Below are 15,653 nucleotides of genomic sequence, written 5' to 3' on the forward strand. Positions count from 1 at the left end.
CCTTTGATGCCACTGGCCCCTTTTCAACACATCCACAACTCTTTTTTCCCTACGCATACGGTATTACTGATAAACAACATGGCTCAGTTTACGCACACTGAAATCTTCAAACAAGCAAACTGACAAATACTGACACCACCAGCTATTTCCCATTGCCCTCAGCGGAGGGAAAAGCCAACCTTTAAGAAAACACAGGTTTGAGACCTGCAGGTGTTGCAGCTCTGCAGCTCGCTGTGATACGCCACTTACAGAGTTAGGAACGTATGTCAGCGCCTGGAGACACACCAGGCATTTCAGAACAAGTAAATTTGGAAGAAAACACATCCTAAGTTGAATCACTGTAATGATAACAGGAAGGACACCAAAAATAATAGCAAGGGCATCAGCAGTCTAGTTAAAAACTGTCAAGAAGAGCTAAATTAAATAATCTCTCCTCCTGTTTTTACGGCAGCATGCCCTCCCCACCCCAATCCTCAAAAAACCAACTACAGAGAAAAGCATATTAATATGAAAGACTTAGAAGTGGCATCCCATCCTTCATTTTATCTTTTGTAACAGCTTTTATTCTTCTGGCACAGTTTGAAATGCTGAAACAATATGTGGAGAGATATAAGTACACATTACTCCCCGACAGCTTCCTCGCTGCACATTGAGCCTTTGTTTAGGGCAGGCAGCTTCAGGAGAAAACATCTCCAATGATGCAGGGGGAAAAAAGTACTCCCAGACTTCCCCAAATACCAATAAATCTGACTGTACCAGACCAAACAGCCATTTGCAGAACTGAATCCAAACACCAGTGACTAACACTGCACCTAGTGTGTGTTAGTTATTTAGTTAGTTAGTTAGTTAGGGGAAGGGAACAAAGACTGCAACAAGCTGGAATGAGGAACATGAGTCCAGATGCTGAATGGTCTAAACCAAAGGCACCCTGCAGGAGCTACCAGAGGAGAACAAACATTGAGAGTTTCCCAGTTGTTGGACAGTCCATCTTGTTGAAATACATCATTTATATATTAAGTTTCAAAGCTTTAAGTAGGAATCCATGTTTTTGACAGGATGAAGATACTTTTAGAGAAAGATATCAAAATGGGATTAGAAAAAGATTAAAGTGTTGGATGCCCTAAGAAAACACGAAAGGGAAACTGCTTTGGTAAAGAAAATAAGATTTGTATTTTCAGTAAATCATCTTTCTAGCACCACCAACAATAAATAGAAGCTATTTACACACCTTATTTCTTGCTACATTTTTAGGAAACAGAAAAGCGCACACAAGTACAACTTCAAGAAGCACACATTGATCCACGTTCAATAATTTTCCCCCAGTTCAGCACTTACAGACAAACTTGAAAGAATATCCTTTCCAGAAGGGAAACAGCAGAGGATTCAGAGAAGAAACAAACGGAACACCACCACCCCCCACAAACCACACCGTCCCTGCAGAAGTGACTATGCTTATATCTCCCAAGAATGTGCCAAGTAGCATTTAACAAGCCAAGGATTTTGCGCTGAACATTAACTGGAAGGGAAGTATCTCTGTCTCAGGAGCATCTGAAGAGAACTGGTTTGGTGCCAACAGCCCTGGGAGCCGAATCAGCTGCCACTCATCCTGACACCTGTGGTGCAGCCTGGGGGAACCCCCAGAGCTTCGCCTGCCATGGGGCTCGGGCAGACACGAGGGCATTGCTCATACAGCCCACTCACTGCTCTCTGAACAACGGCACACCCTGCCTGTGTGGATGCTCCATGTTTCAGAGCTCCACATCAGCCAAATCCCCACGCAAATCCACAAGGCTTCCTTAGGAAAGCTGCCTCCCCATCCCATACTGACCCAGCCCTGGTTATGGGACTGGACAGACACAAAGGCTGGTGATGGAGAAGGAGAATGTTTGGGGTTTGGAGCAGCTCAGAGACTTTGCAAGCCTGTATCGAGACAGGTATTTTTTCCACTGATTTACATTATGGGAGAGTAAGTAATACTGCACACTACAATTGCTTTGGTGCTTTATGGGAGTATCGCTGTGTCAAGACGTAAATGTACCTTATTTCTTGATAATTACTTCTAGAACAGTTTCATTCTTTAGCCAACACACTGTAAAAACAGAAGCAAAAAACCTACTGTGCTGGTCATCTCATCAGTCCCATCATTTTAACCTTCTACACAAGCTCCTGAGAATCGGTACGAAGCACAGCAGTATGCCTTAGGAAAACAACCACTCTCTTTAAATAACAAGCATGCAAGTAGCTCCCTGAATGGCTACCACCCCAGTTCTTCAGTAAATTAAATCGTTTCTTCTGCAAGGCACAGAAAGCCATCCAGACCCAGCGGAATCATTTTGTATTTGTTCTTTCTCAAATGAGCAGTATTATGCAATGATCTACAGGCTTCTTCTTGCGGTATCTACTGGCTTAAGCTACTGAGAGACATTACCCCCCAAAAATCAAGTGCCAGATCTGTCAGTTTTGTGCTGCTGCTGCTCTGGAAATAGGCTGACCTGAAAGCAACATAGCCCAAAGCCCCAGGGGAACAAGCACAGCACATCGTGGTTCATCTCATCCACAGAACAGGAAAATGCAGCAGGTTAGAGACATTCGCAGTTTATGCTCGGATACAGGAAAATCTCACGGTTTAGGAAGATTAGCAACACTTTTGAAAAAAACAGCTCCCACAAAGGGGTTTGTCAGCTCTTGGAGTCTTCAGATACATCGATTCCACATAAATGTCATGCTGAGCTATGCCAGCTACTTGTGTCTCACACAGCCCTTCACAAAACCCTTCATGCAAAACTTGCTGAGGCTTCACTGGAAAAGGAGAGTTGAGCAGAGCTGGAAAACGCACAAAAGTTGCTGGGAGACACAGCAAGCATTAGCTTCCCAGATTACGTGTTCTACTAGGAAAATAGCATGCTACAGAGCCACTGACATATTTTACGCCAAGACAGAAGTCCCATCTCACTTCACACCCTACATCAAACTGGCATGAGCTTTTTATAAAAGGTATTTATAGATACATCACGAACAAATCCTCCATAAGCATTTGTGCACTTGAAGTAGAGATGGATGCTCGGCTTTTGTTAGAAGCACAATGTACCACACCCCATGAAAAAAGCCATGCAGCACAGAGTAGGTTAATTTTTTATTATTTTTTTTTTTAACTAGTCATCTATCTACTATCCCAGGGGGAGGTTTCAGGTCTGTCTTAACCATTGAGTGACAACTGCTTAACAGCATACAAAGACCTCTGTGCAGGATGGACTTTAAGAACATGTCTTCTTTTCATTAGTACAAATTCTGCTGACTTCACTGGCATACATGAAATAAAAGGGAAAGTGTATCAAAATATTCTAGGGATGGAAATAAGTGAGAATCTCTCCACAAGGCATTCCAAACAGTACTTTTAGCAGAAAGTATCAACAAAAAAACAACCACCACCCTGCTCATATTCCACCCCACCCACTGCAAAAGAATCAAGCCATCAATTTTTGCTTTTCTCCATTTCATGGAATATGACACTGCAAAACAGCGGTGACCACTGCACAGCAGCAGAGTACCAGGTGGTGATTTGGGGTTTGTTTTTAGGCACAACAGTTCATTACGTGGAACGTTTCTCAGATGAAACAAGTGATGAATTTTCCCCCGGGTGAGTGGCGCGTGCCCTGCAGGGACCCCGCTGTTGCCCCTGCAGCTCTCTGCTGGTTTTGTGGTGGGCAGCCGAGTGCAGAGCTGGCGGGGAAGGCTCTGAGCTGCCCGCCTGACACCGAGCGCGCAGCACAGAACTGCAGCGCTCAGCAGCTCCTGCTAAGCTGGGTTTTACACGCGCTCGCATGCTGCAGCTCCAAAAGCAGCTGACAACCAGAATGAAGAGTCTTTTATACCCTTTCTGGTAATATTAACATGAGGTTTCCGAGCTGGCTAGAAAGATTTGGTTTAGATGTTCCTCCTTCTAAACAGGAGATATTTGCCTGAAAAATCAGTTTCTGATGAGCCTTGCACTAAAAGGCAAGCAGTCGCTCCAGACCAAATACGGTCTCCTTCACAACTAAATTCCTAAATAATTTACAACAGGGGGTAAGGGAAAAAGGCTGGAAACACTCTCCCCCATAAACCTCAGCCAGAAAAGTATCCCCATGGGGAGCATCTCGCCAGGTGCTGAGCCTCCCTGCATCCTTCCTTTGCAGATGCTCAGGAATAAAAGCACTCGGAACAACAGGGAGAAACAGAAAGAAAGCACATGCCAGAAGACTGCCCCAGTTGTTTGCTACAGCAAACAGCTCCGCGCTCTCCAACAAGACTGTAAGAAGCAAGGCATCTAGAAAAATACATTTTTAGGTATGTCAGCCAACACAATCAATCAGAGAGTCACCTTGAGGTTGCAGAAGGGCAGAAACGTAAAATGGAACTGCAGTCTGTTGAGACTGTTGGGTAGCTAACCGCAAAAGAACGCAATGGATTTACCACCGTTGCCTTTTCCTGCCATGGTTAAAGATGAGATACATCTAAAAGGCTTTTATAGTTTAAACTTTAAAGTAGAATCAAAATACAGTCGGTTTTCTCTGGTTTAACCTCAGGAAAATTTTAGTAAGACATTTTAATCTTCCATACTCCGCTGTGCTGCATGTGCAAAGCGCATGAAGATGGATGGAAGAGGCTGGAATATAAGACACTGGGTCAAATCCCAACCCTAAAGGGTTTAACTGGTTTGAACAGAGTGAGCGTATTGCCCTAGGGCTTCCCTGACAAAGGGCTCTGAACCACACAGCCACAGGCATCCCCAAGATACAGCTTTATTCATGGCTTGAAACATATCCTGGGGAAAGTCAAGCCTAAGTTGTTAGGCTTCCTTCATCGCTGTTGGTTTTCAAGACATCTCATCAAGTCATGATCTTTATTTTTCATTAAAAAATCTGCTCAAGGCCCTAGGTAAGCATAACAGGAGGTGACGGTGGGAAGTTCAGAAAGAAAGCATTTTCCCCACAACTGTTTGTTGCGAAGGAGGAGTAAATTTATTCAGACTTACTAGTCAGAAAAAATAGACGTCCTTTAAATCCTTTATACTTTTTTTTTTTTACATGATGGCAGAATTCCTCTGGAGGAGGGGTGGTGGTTTTGCTTGTTTGTTTTTTTTTTTAATTTTAACAAAACTCATTTCTTTCCGATATTTTATGGAACAAAAACAAAAGCTGCATTGCAGTGTTTTTCAAATGCTAGAGTAAAACAAATTTTAAAAAGCATTTGGTTCTGGTTTGGTTTTGCTTTATATAATGTCTCTAAGAGGTTCTGAAGACGAACATGTTGCTTTTCCAGAAGGAAGTGTGCTCTGGTAATGCCTTCCACCAGAACAGGGATTCCTCGCCCCTGCAAGGCTTTGTTGGTTGGAGCTAAGCAGCCACTGTAAACCAGTGAAGAATAACAACTGGTACCATTTCTACTAAGGTACTGCAGTGGTATCCACTGTAGATCAAGTTCCATCAAAGCTCAAGGAGCTCGGTACTGCGAATGAAGAGGACAAAGAACATGCGAAGATTTCCATGTTCACTTACACCTACAAAACTACAAGCACCCCCACGGAACCCCAGCCGGACGGTTTCTCTTTGGGGGGAAGCAGCTGTACTGGAGGACATGTCACACTAATTAAGATGACTAAAATGTGCACCGAAAAAGACCTTTATGTTGCCCTGTGGAGGGAAAGGAATACTCCAAGCTTCTGACTAGATTTTCAAGATGGCAAACAACCCCCAAAAATGATCCTGCCGGAATGAGTATATACACATAAAAATAAATATTTATATGTATTTATGTCAACAAATACATGCACTTTTCTCATTTCTGCTTTTTTACACTTCCATGGCAGGACATTGAAAGCTGCTGTTATTTTTCCTTTCTACATTTAGCAAAGGAATTACCTCCTGCCTGCAGGATATAAATACCTTTTTCAAAGCATCATAGTTACTATTTTCCCAGACAACAGATACTTTATAGACAAAGATGCATTACATAATTGCACATTCACTTAGGTGGGAAAAAGGATTCTATATTCCACTTCTCTTAATTGAAAGATAGCATTGTTAAGGGATTTACATGGGATATACTTTAATCTACTTCTACTTCTTTAATCTACGTATTTAATCATATCTAGTATGTCTGAGAATTTCTTTGTTGGGGGGAGGGCAGGGGGGAGAAATTTGCTGACATTTCTTCCTTAAACTTCCAAACGACTGTGCTACAGTTAGGCTTTTGCTCCAAATATTTGTTGACCAAAGACAACCCTCCACTGCTGATGGAGGCTGATAACCAGTTAGGTTATTCTATTGTTAACAGACTGTTGTGGGTGTTCTGACTTTAACCCTCAAATAAAGAAAATTAGTTTGGCTACACAGAAGACAGGTAATAAGAACAAATTAAGAAAAACAAATTAGCTGTTTATGTCCAGAATTAATTTTTTCTTCACTTATCCATAACTGTTTTGCAACTTTCATGAAAAAAGTTTATTAGAAACTCAAGGTTTTGATATCCTAACAAATCAGACCAGTAACAGCTCATCCTTTGTGTTACCAAGATCTCTATCATAAGTACAGCGTGGATCACCCTATGGCTGTAAGCACAGCAGACTGACGTGTAAAATGAAGCACTGAAGGCACGGGCTGGTCAGACAGCAACCCAAAACCACAACCGAAGTCCAAACAGCGTGGGCCCACCAAACCCAGCAGAGCCCCGCAGGCCAGCCCAGCCGGGAGGGACCCCCCCTGGGAAGATCCAGCCCCAGGCCCAAGAGCCGGGGGTGGCCCCTTCCCAGGCCAGGCTGGCACAGGGGCTACGCCACGCTCGACACCGGGCAAAGGGGCCCCATCCTGCCCCACAGCGCGCCCCCAGCCCCACACCTGGCTCATTGCAAAGCCTTTGCCATGGCCAGCAGCCTGCTCCTTGCGAGGCCGGGGGGGAGGGGGGGGGGGGAAACACAGAGCTCCGCGGTTGCTGCAAGCGCGTTGTCATTTGATGTTTTAATTTTATTTTTTTATTTTTATTTTTTTTTAATGAGAGGGAAAATGCTTCCCCTGGCGCGGGCCGTATGACGGAAGGATGCTGGGGCTGTGCCCCGCTCACGCCGCCGGGACGGGCGCGCTCCGGTGCCGGCCCGGCTTTGTCTCGCCGGGCGGGGGATGCTGCGCGGCCGCGGAGCGCTCCCGCAGCCCCGGCGGGAGGGGACCCTCCTCGGGGACCCCCTTCAGCCCCCCATCCCCCGCCTCAGCCCCCCGCGCACCGGTGAAACTTTCTCCGGCGCTGCCGCAGGGGCGCGGCGGAGCGCGGCCGGCCGCCCCCGCGGAGCGCCGAGCATGCCCAGTCACCGGCATGACATCAGCGCCGGCAGCGCGGCCGCCCCCGCGCCCCCACCCCTCCCGGCCCGGCCGGACCCCCGCGGTGGGGAGCAGCCCCCACCCCCACCCCCCCGCTATGGGGGGGCAGCCCCGCCGCCCCTCCCTCGCTCCGCCGCAGCGGGAACAATGGCCGCGGGGCCCGGCGGCGGGGCCGCGGGGAGGGATGCTCGCCCCGGTAACGGGGGGGAGGAGAGGGATGTTCGCCCCAGTACCCCAGTAACCGTGAGGGGGGGACGGATGCTCGCGCCGGTAACGGGTAGGGCGGGAGGGTGCTCGTCCCGGTAACGGTGAGGGGGCGACGAATGCTCGCCGTAGCGGGTGGGGCGGAAGGATGCTCGCCCCAGTAACGGTGGGGGAACGGATGCTCTCCCCGGCAGCGGGTAGGGCGGGAGGATGCTCGTCCCGGTAACGGTGAGGGGGAGAGGGACGCTCACCCCGCTAACGGGGGGGTGGGGCGGGGGGGGGGGGGAAACGGATGCTTGCCCCGGTAGCGGGTGGGGCGGAAAGATGCTCGTCCCGGTAACGGTGAGGGGGACACGGATGCTCGCTCCGGTAGCGCGGGAGGATGCTCGTCCCGGTAACGGGGAGGCGGGGGGGGGGAGGATGCTCGCCCCGCCGCGGCACCGCGCAGGCGGGAGAAGGGGCTGCGGCAGACTCACCCCGATGACAACCGTCTCCTCGCCCTTGAATTTGGGGATGAATTTGTCCCCCCGGAGAATCTCCGCCTCGTTGAGGGGCCGGAACCGGCACATCACCTTAATGCTGCACTCGGCGGGATCCGCCATGGCGGCGGGCACCGGCCGCTGGGAGCGGGCGCTCCGCCGGGCAGGTGCCGCAGACGCCCTGCTGCCGCCGGCCGGGGCGGGGCGGGGGGAGGGGCGGCAGCCGCTCGGTGCCGGCAGCGGCCGCTCAGCCCCGGTGGCCCCCGGCCAGGAGCGGCTGCGCGGGGAGGGGCGGCGGGCTGCCCCTCCCCCCTCCGCGCCCGGGCCGGGCCGCGCGGGGGCTGCCGGGAGCCGTAGTTCGCGCGCAGGGGCGGCCGCCAGCGGCTCTAACGGCGCCCCGGGCTCCCCTCAGCGGGGGCGGGGGTACTCCCGGCTCTACGGGAGGTTACAGCGATTAACCGAGGGGTCGGTCCGGCTCGGCCTCGGACGGGGAGCGGCGTGTGCCGCGGGCCGCAGGGCAGGTATTTCGGTATTTCGTTCCCAGCGGCTCCGCCCGCCCGCCGCTCCCTGAGGGGAAAAACAAGGCGGGAACAAGGAGAGAGCCCCGGCGGCCTGTGTGTGCCCCTGACAAACCGTCTGTAACCAGGGTAAAGGGTATTCATCATTGGGATAGTCCCTCACTGCACGCAACACTCATTTCCAGTAAGGAGAAGCAGAAGCGATAGTACCTCCGAGCGATGCTCTGACCTTGTTAATTTTACAAGAAGTTTGTCACGATGCGGTCGGTGAATCAGCATCTGGGAGAAAGTGGCTGTAGCTGCTCCTACACATGGGGGGTGCTGGCCCCCTCCTTCCCCTGCACTTCCTGGCAACATTCCTTCCAGACCTGCTAAACACACCTGCAGCTTACCCTCCTGCCCCCAACCCGGGCCAAGGCTAGCTCCTTTCGCCACATTCATGTTACTTGAGATAGAGTAATGCAACACACATAATCTCCTCCTCTGTCATTTTCTCCCTGCTAGACCACTTAAAGATGAATGCGACAACTGTTGGTGCCTTCTGGAAAGTTGTAGACATTCCCTGGACTTGAGCAACCACAAGCAGCAGCTTCTGAAACTGGTTTCCTCCAGAGTGCCAGATTCATTAAATTAGCCTCAATCATACAGTCAAGATGGCAGTGGCAAGTCCATCAACATTTCTACAGAGATTTCCCTTTCTCCTAACCACTGTGGCTGTCCTGCTGTGGATGTGAGAAGAGCAAGCCAGTTTCAAAAGCTCTCATGCCCTTCTTAAAAGCAATTACATCAGGGAGAGTTAGCAATGTGCAGCACATGATAAGACATTATTATATAATGTGATTTATTCCCGTGGATTACCAGTTATATAGCCCTTTTATTTCTCTTTATGTTTCAAGCTTTTACCCTGAATAGCAAATTTGTTAGTCATGACAAGTAGGGGCTTAGTCATAAAAGAAAACCCTTTCGATGAATTAATCCTTATTTTTCTCCATTATCAAGAAGCTCATTTTGGAGCAAGACTGGCAAACCTCCGTTTTCCTGTTAGAACAGGTATAATCTGCAATCAGTAAGAATGCACTGAAGAGCCACCTTTTCTTAGCGGTTTTGTCACAGTATTACATTGTCTGTATCGCAGACAATACCATATTGTCACAAAGCTGCTATTTTTACTACTTATTACCAAATTCCTGGGTTAAGCAGCCTAGCAGGACATTAGTTTTCAGCCAGATTCAAGTGATCGGAACTTCCTTGAGCTTGTGAACTTCTTCCAGGCTGTTCTGGATGCCTGATGGAAGGCATGACTTACTGTTTATTGGGAACCCGCTCCACATAAAACATGAACGATCAAGATACAGAAAAAGTAGTCATACTCCACTGCTATAGTCTTAAGCATTATCATTATTTTCTTTCAGTTCTGAAACCATACCTTTTCCAGATTGTGCCCTTACAAGAAACGCCACTATAGGCATAGTTCACATGGGTTGATTGAGCGATGGTACACCAGAACTCAAGACAATTTTCTTGCTACCAGTACCACAAAAGTAAAAGAAGAGAACCTTGATGTCACCTTATTTTCCTACTTTTCCAGCAAGTTCTCCCGCTAGATACTAAGTCCACTATTTAGAACATCCTGGCAGATTAGACACAATTCGACAGTGAGCTCTGATTTTTCCTGAAAAAATTCTCAGCTGCGACAGTTCACTAAACAGCCCAAGATGTCAGAGGTCTCCAAAAGGAATTAACAATTCCCCTCCTCGAAGAGTGGGATGAAGGGGGGACAGCCAGAAGAGAACAACAAAATTTCATTTCTCTGTGGATGAGCTGTCAATACTGCCAAGCTGTTCAGGCTGCAGGAAAACCAAGCAGCAGGCATGTGGTAGAGGGTCTGAACAACAGCAGAACGTGATTTCTGGTAGAGGTGGTCCCACAGAAATAACGGAACAGACACCTGGGCATTTCAGAAGTGAAAAGCAGATTTCTGATCCACAGAGCCAAAAGAAAATTGCTTCATGTCGTTGCTTCTGGGCTCCAGGAATGAGCTTTAGAGTTGGGAAGGAGCTTCAGCAGAAGAAGAACAAGGTTAAATTTCTGCTGTTACAGAAACACACACCGGTGCTGGCTAGGGACCTAACCTACCAGCAGGGAGGGCGACTTTAATGTAGATCCCATTGATCTTGGCATCTCATCAATGGCCATCGAGATAAAATTTGATGATATGCTTATTTCATCAGTGTTGAGATATGTCTATGGGTAAAGAGGTGGTAAAGAATTTCTTCCAGGAAGTACCAAAAGGGTTGGGATCCCCATAATAAAAAGCAGTTTTAAATAGTGAGGATAGTGTCCTGAAGACACCATCAGGGAAAATGTTTACAAAGCCAGAACATAACGTGTTTAACAGGAAAAAAAATTAAATAGAAGTCAAAGACTGAAGAACAAGCAGCAAAATGAGCTGAGAAGGCAGCTAGCAGGAACAGAGATACAGAGACAGTCTAATCTGTGTATCCTTGCACCACCAAAGGCAAGGAGACATGTTTATAGTTAGGAGAGACCAAGCTGTGAGACCATTTGTCCAGGCAAAGGAAAAATTCAATAGCAAAGCGTATAGGATCTGCATAACTGACCCTCTCAGTCACCCAAAATGATTATCCCCAAAGCCACACCTCCTTTGATCAGACAGGTAATGATCTCTTTGGTGATTAGGGGGCACAGGGTTCCTCTTTCTCACACTTCCACAGAAAGGTCAGATATTTGGAAATAGAGTACTGCAAGTTCAGAGATACTGTCAGAAAGCGCTTGGACTACACTAGCAGGGAGTTTAAGAGCAGCCATTGTTTCCAATTTGCAAAACACTTCAATATATGCTCACTTTAAAGTATATACATAAAGCATGTTAAGCACACACATAATCTTCATATGAATTATTCACATGATGCATAGGCATATAAATTGTGTTAACTCACCTATAAAAAAATGAATTAGCTAAAAATAAATAAAATCAATTTTTACCACTTTGTATAAAACTGTAAAATGTTTTAGCTGCTTCAACACTCAAAATATTTTTCCAAGTTGCAGACTTTCATTTGAGTTACTCAATAAACAACTCAAATTAAAGAACTGTAAGTTGGGGGGGGGGAAAAATTGTCTTAAGTATAGGAATTTCTAAAGCAATCCTAAAAATCCCAACCAACTGAATGAAAAAAGCCCAAACCCATTAAAAAAAGACACACAACCCCAAACCACAAAGCCTCCACACCGAGTGTCATTGTGAGGGACAACACGCCCATTGTCAAACCCCCACCACCTTTACGCGTGAAGATCCAGAAAGAGTTAAAACCGCATTACAGGCAGATGATGCCATCTTCTGGTGTCACTTACACAGCTGTTGATTTAAAACCCCAATGACTAGTCTAGTCAGATCATCATCAGGAAGATGGGGGATGATGTTATTTTAAGCACCACTTTTATCCCCAGGGCAGGGTTCAGTGAAATAACATTAATTCAGGAGTCAGTGAAGCATTAGCAGTGAGGGTGGGAAAGCAAGCACCAGGCTGCCATCAATTCACAGCTAGCTGCCACCAGCCTGTCCCCAGGGCCTGAAGTCAGGCGGCGTGGGGCTGCATCGCAGCTTGCTGAAGCAGGGCTTTGCAGTCCGTCAAAAAATCGGACCAAACTGCTACTGAGATTTTGAAAGTGCAACTATTAATTATGCCTAGCCTTGGTCAGCTGATCATCTTCTGCCCCATTCACTTCTTTCTGCTGTCCATAGGAGACTTCAACTGCTGACAGGCACCACACTAGTTTTGGTGGGGGTTTGTTTCATTTGTTGTTTTTTTACAGGCATTCCTGAATAGGCAATACTATCTTGCCAGAATATATGGTATGACACATATGGTGCTGTGGTCTGTCTTTTCACATTACCTGTCAGAACTCTGAGGCAGTGCTGGTGTGCTCCCTGCTGTCAGACAAAAAGATTTAGGTTGATATATCTGTTCTGTTAAAAATTGCCTGTTACCTGCTATAGCATGGCCTTAATTCCTCCCTCCTTCACTTGCTCCTTGCTCTCCAATTGATCTTTCTATATTAACCTCCCTGTGGAATTACATTTGTGTTAAGAGTTAAATCAGCACGTAATGGACTGAAGCCAGATTGGCCTAAACAGATTTTCCCATCCTTAGTCACAGAAACAATTGTAACTTTAGAGAAAAGACGAAAAAAAAGAAAACCAAACACCAACCAACCCACAACATAACTGTGGTACAGGGGAAAGGCTGTTCTGGCACACCGACAGGGCTCCAGACATCTAATTTCCTGCACAGATTTTGGGCCGTTGTGTTTCTTCACGCCTGCACATCCACTTACCCCGAGGCTGCGCAGGGTCTCCGGGCTCACTAGGTGAATTTCACATCTGGTACAGGAACCAGCACTTTCAACACCACTACGTATGAAGCACGAATAGGAAGATGATGCTGATACTCAGAGAAAAGAATGGACAAAGCCACTAAGTGGTGGACACTGCGCAAGTTCAGGAAGCAGTTCAGGTGCTTCACCGTTACTCCCTTTTAGTTTTCAGATTTTAGTCCTATTTCCATTGCTCTTTTTTTTTTTTTTTTTTTCTTCTCCTTTAAACTACCTGGCAACAATACTGACTGTGATTAAATGGGGTTAAATTTATAGCAAAATGCTACTTGCATGGGCGCTCTTCAGTTTTTGTTTTAAATGACGCCATTACAAAAAAATCCAACCCACACACAGATTGCATTTTAAGATACACCAGGTGACTCAGAAACAAGTAAGTCACTGGGAAAACAGGGAACTTAACCTGAAACTCCCTTTTCCTCTGGTATAACAGAAAGGCACTTTGGAAACAAACATTCTCACATTAGGGACTGGCATTTTGGGTACTGACAGTCACTGCAGCAGGATAGCACACATCAAACTGTTGCCTGTTGGAAAGAGAACTCTCAAAACACACTCTGTTTAGAGAGGAGATGATGTTTTATTCTGTGCAGGGTGCTCAGTGCTCTATTCCCACCAATCAAGCACACCTACTAGGATCCCTCATCAAATATTTACACGATAGTTACAAAGCTCCACTTAACTAATACAATTATTCTGCCTACCTAATACATATTCACTATGCTGAGCTCATCAGGTTTTCTGTGCCTGCGCAGGAATTGTGCTGAGCCAGCAAAAGTCTTTTATGCCTGTGCAGGGGTCTCAAGAGAGTCTTTGGTGGTCATTTGGGGAGGAATACCCCTACTCTTTTTTTATTCTTTTTATGGCCATGCATCATCTGAGGACACCAGAGCCCCTCTTTATCTTGCCAGCTTCTTGTTAACAAGATCCGTGTCCTTGGTCAGGAGATGTTGTCCTCCTCTGGAACTTCCTGGCCTTCATTCAGTCATCTATTAAAAAAAAAAAAAAAAAAGGCTGTAAAATATATTTTAGATAATTCTCATTCTAAACCTTGACAGACATTTACAGTTTCCTTCACAGCCAATCTTTGACCTTCCCACTGCAAAATCAGCATCAAAACCAGTTTAGGGATAAGCGAGAACTTCACATCTCCTAGTTTCAGCCATTGCTGCTGGGTTTCTACAAGCAGGGCGCTGGTGTTCCTAGGTCTTGCCTTAACACAGTCAGCAAAGACGCAACTACCCTCAGTCAGCAGAAGTTACCTGAAAGTGTTCTGAAGCCACTCCTCTGAGAGAGCTCCGTGTTCACTAGCAGGCCAAGGCACACAAGTACTTTGTGAGCTAGGTGCTTTTAAAAGGACAAAATAACATGCGAGTAAGAATTGCAGCCTGCTTCAAACTCCTATTCTCAGCCAATGGCTTTCTTACCAAATAGGAATGAAATCAGTGTTACGTTCTCTAGAAGCGCATCTTTACATTCTCCTTCTGGCCATTTAAGTAAAGTTTTGTAAAGAAAATTATCCACATGTATTCCCATTTCATACATGTACTATTCTCTCACATCATCACTGGCCTACAAGAGAAATGCTGCCATTAAATGCATTTAGGCACTCTGCAAATAGCTGTACAGCTGCTTTATTTCTGTGTGGGCTAGAGCAATGTATGTAACAGGGTATCTATAATGTGAGCTCTGTTAAAGAAAAGCAACAGGCTACCCAGGGTGAAAAACTCCAGGCAACGCAGTTCCAGGAGGACAAGCTGGGACACACAACAGCCCTCATTACAGATCTGCTCCCCACCACCTCGCATGCCCTGCCTTCACCACTGCCCTCACCCAAAAGCTGCCTGTTCCTTCCCCCCAGAAATCCCGCTCCGAGCGGCTGCCTGCTTCACGGTGCTTCCTGGTTACACACTATTCCACAGTGGAGCCCCACATGCCAACATACCACTGCATCCACGTCAACTGGTCAGGATGGCTTTCCTGGGAGATCAAACCAACCCAGGGTTGCTTTGGCTCACAGACAGCAATTGCCCATATCTAATGTGTTCCACATAATTAGCTGGTTAGATGAGAAGAAAACCAATCATCTTCCACATGCCTTTTTGTTCAAGTGTAAACACGTGGATCTTAAAAGCTAACCCAACTTACATTGCCAACTTAGATTGGGTCTGGAAACATTTCCTCTCTGTTACATGTGTCTTTCCTTTTCTCTTCTTCCCCAAGTAGCAATTTACTGTGAAGACAAGCTGTAATTTGTAACGGTTATTCTCCATCCTTCTAAAAGTAAGTCTGAATATTGCAAAACCTAGAAGTAGAATAAATAGGGAAGTGAGATTTGAAACCATTTCTCAAGTCAAATCCAGGAAGCCTGTCAAGATGACAATCCTGTATAAAGAGCATTTAGTTTTCTGTAGCCTTCAGAGCTTCAAACACGATGTGAATTTCTAGCAGGACACGCTATTTGGAAGGTCTCAGTCGTTCTTCCTGTATGGTACTGGGAACTGAGTGGAAGGCTGACCAGCTGCGAGCATGATGCTGAGTCCACTTCAGGATCATCAGTCACCTGGAAGGCTGCACTGTGTGATGATCCTGCTTCAAAAAAAATCTTAATTACTGCAATAAGGAAATAAGAAACATTTCTGTTATTCTCTACAAAGGAGCTGGAGATAGTAAAGGAAAATGGACTA

The 15,653-nt window shown here is 46.6% G+C and overlaps 1 protein-coding gene across 1 annotated transcript in view; it reads right to left on the minus strand.

Annotated features, from left to right (window-relative positions):
- Positions 1-8,288, minus strand: part of KIF5C (kinesin family member 5C) — an 85,401-nt gene extending 77,113 nt beyond the window's left edge. The window contains exon 1 of the mRNA XM_040602928.1: positions 8,030-8,288. Within this exon, the coding sequence (XP_040458862.1) occupies positions 8,030-8,155 (126 nt within the window). The 5' untranslated portion in view covers positions 8,156-8,288. The remainder of the gene's footprint in view (positions 1-8,029) is intronic.
- Between the last annotated feature and the right edge of the window lie 7,365 nt (positions 8,289-15,653).

The sequence above is a fragment of the Falco naumanni genome, chromosome 8 (assembly GCF_017639655.2).
Source record: "Falco naumanni isolate bFalNau1 chromosome 8, bFalNau1.pat, whole genome shotgun sequence".
NCBI lineage: Eukaryota > Metazoa > Chordata > Aves > Falconiformes > Falconidae > Falco > Falco naumanni.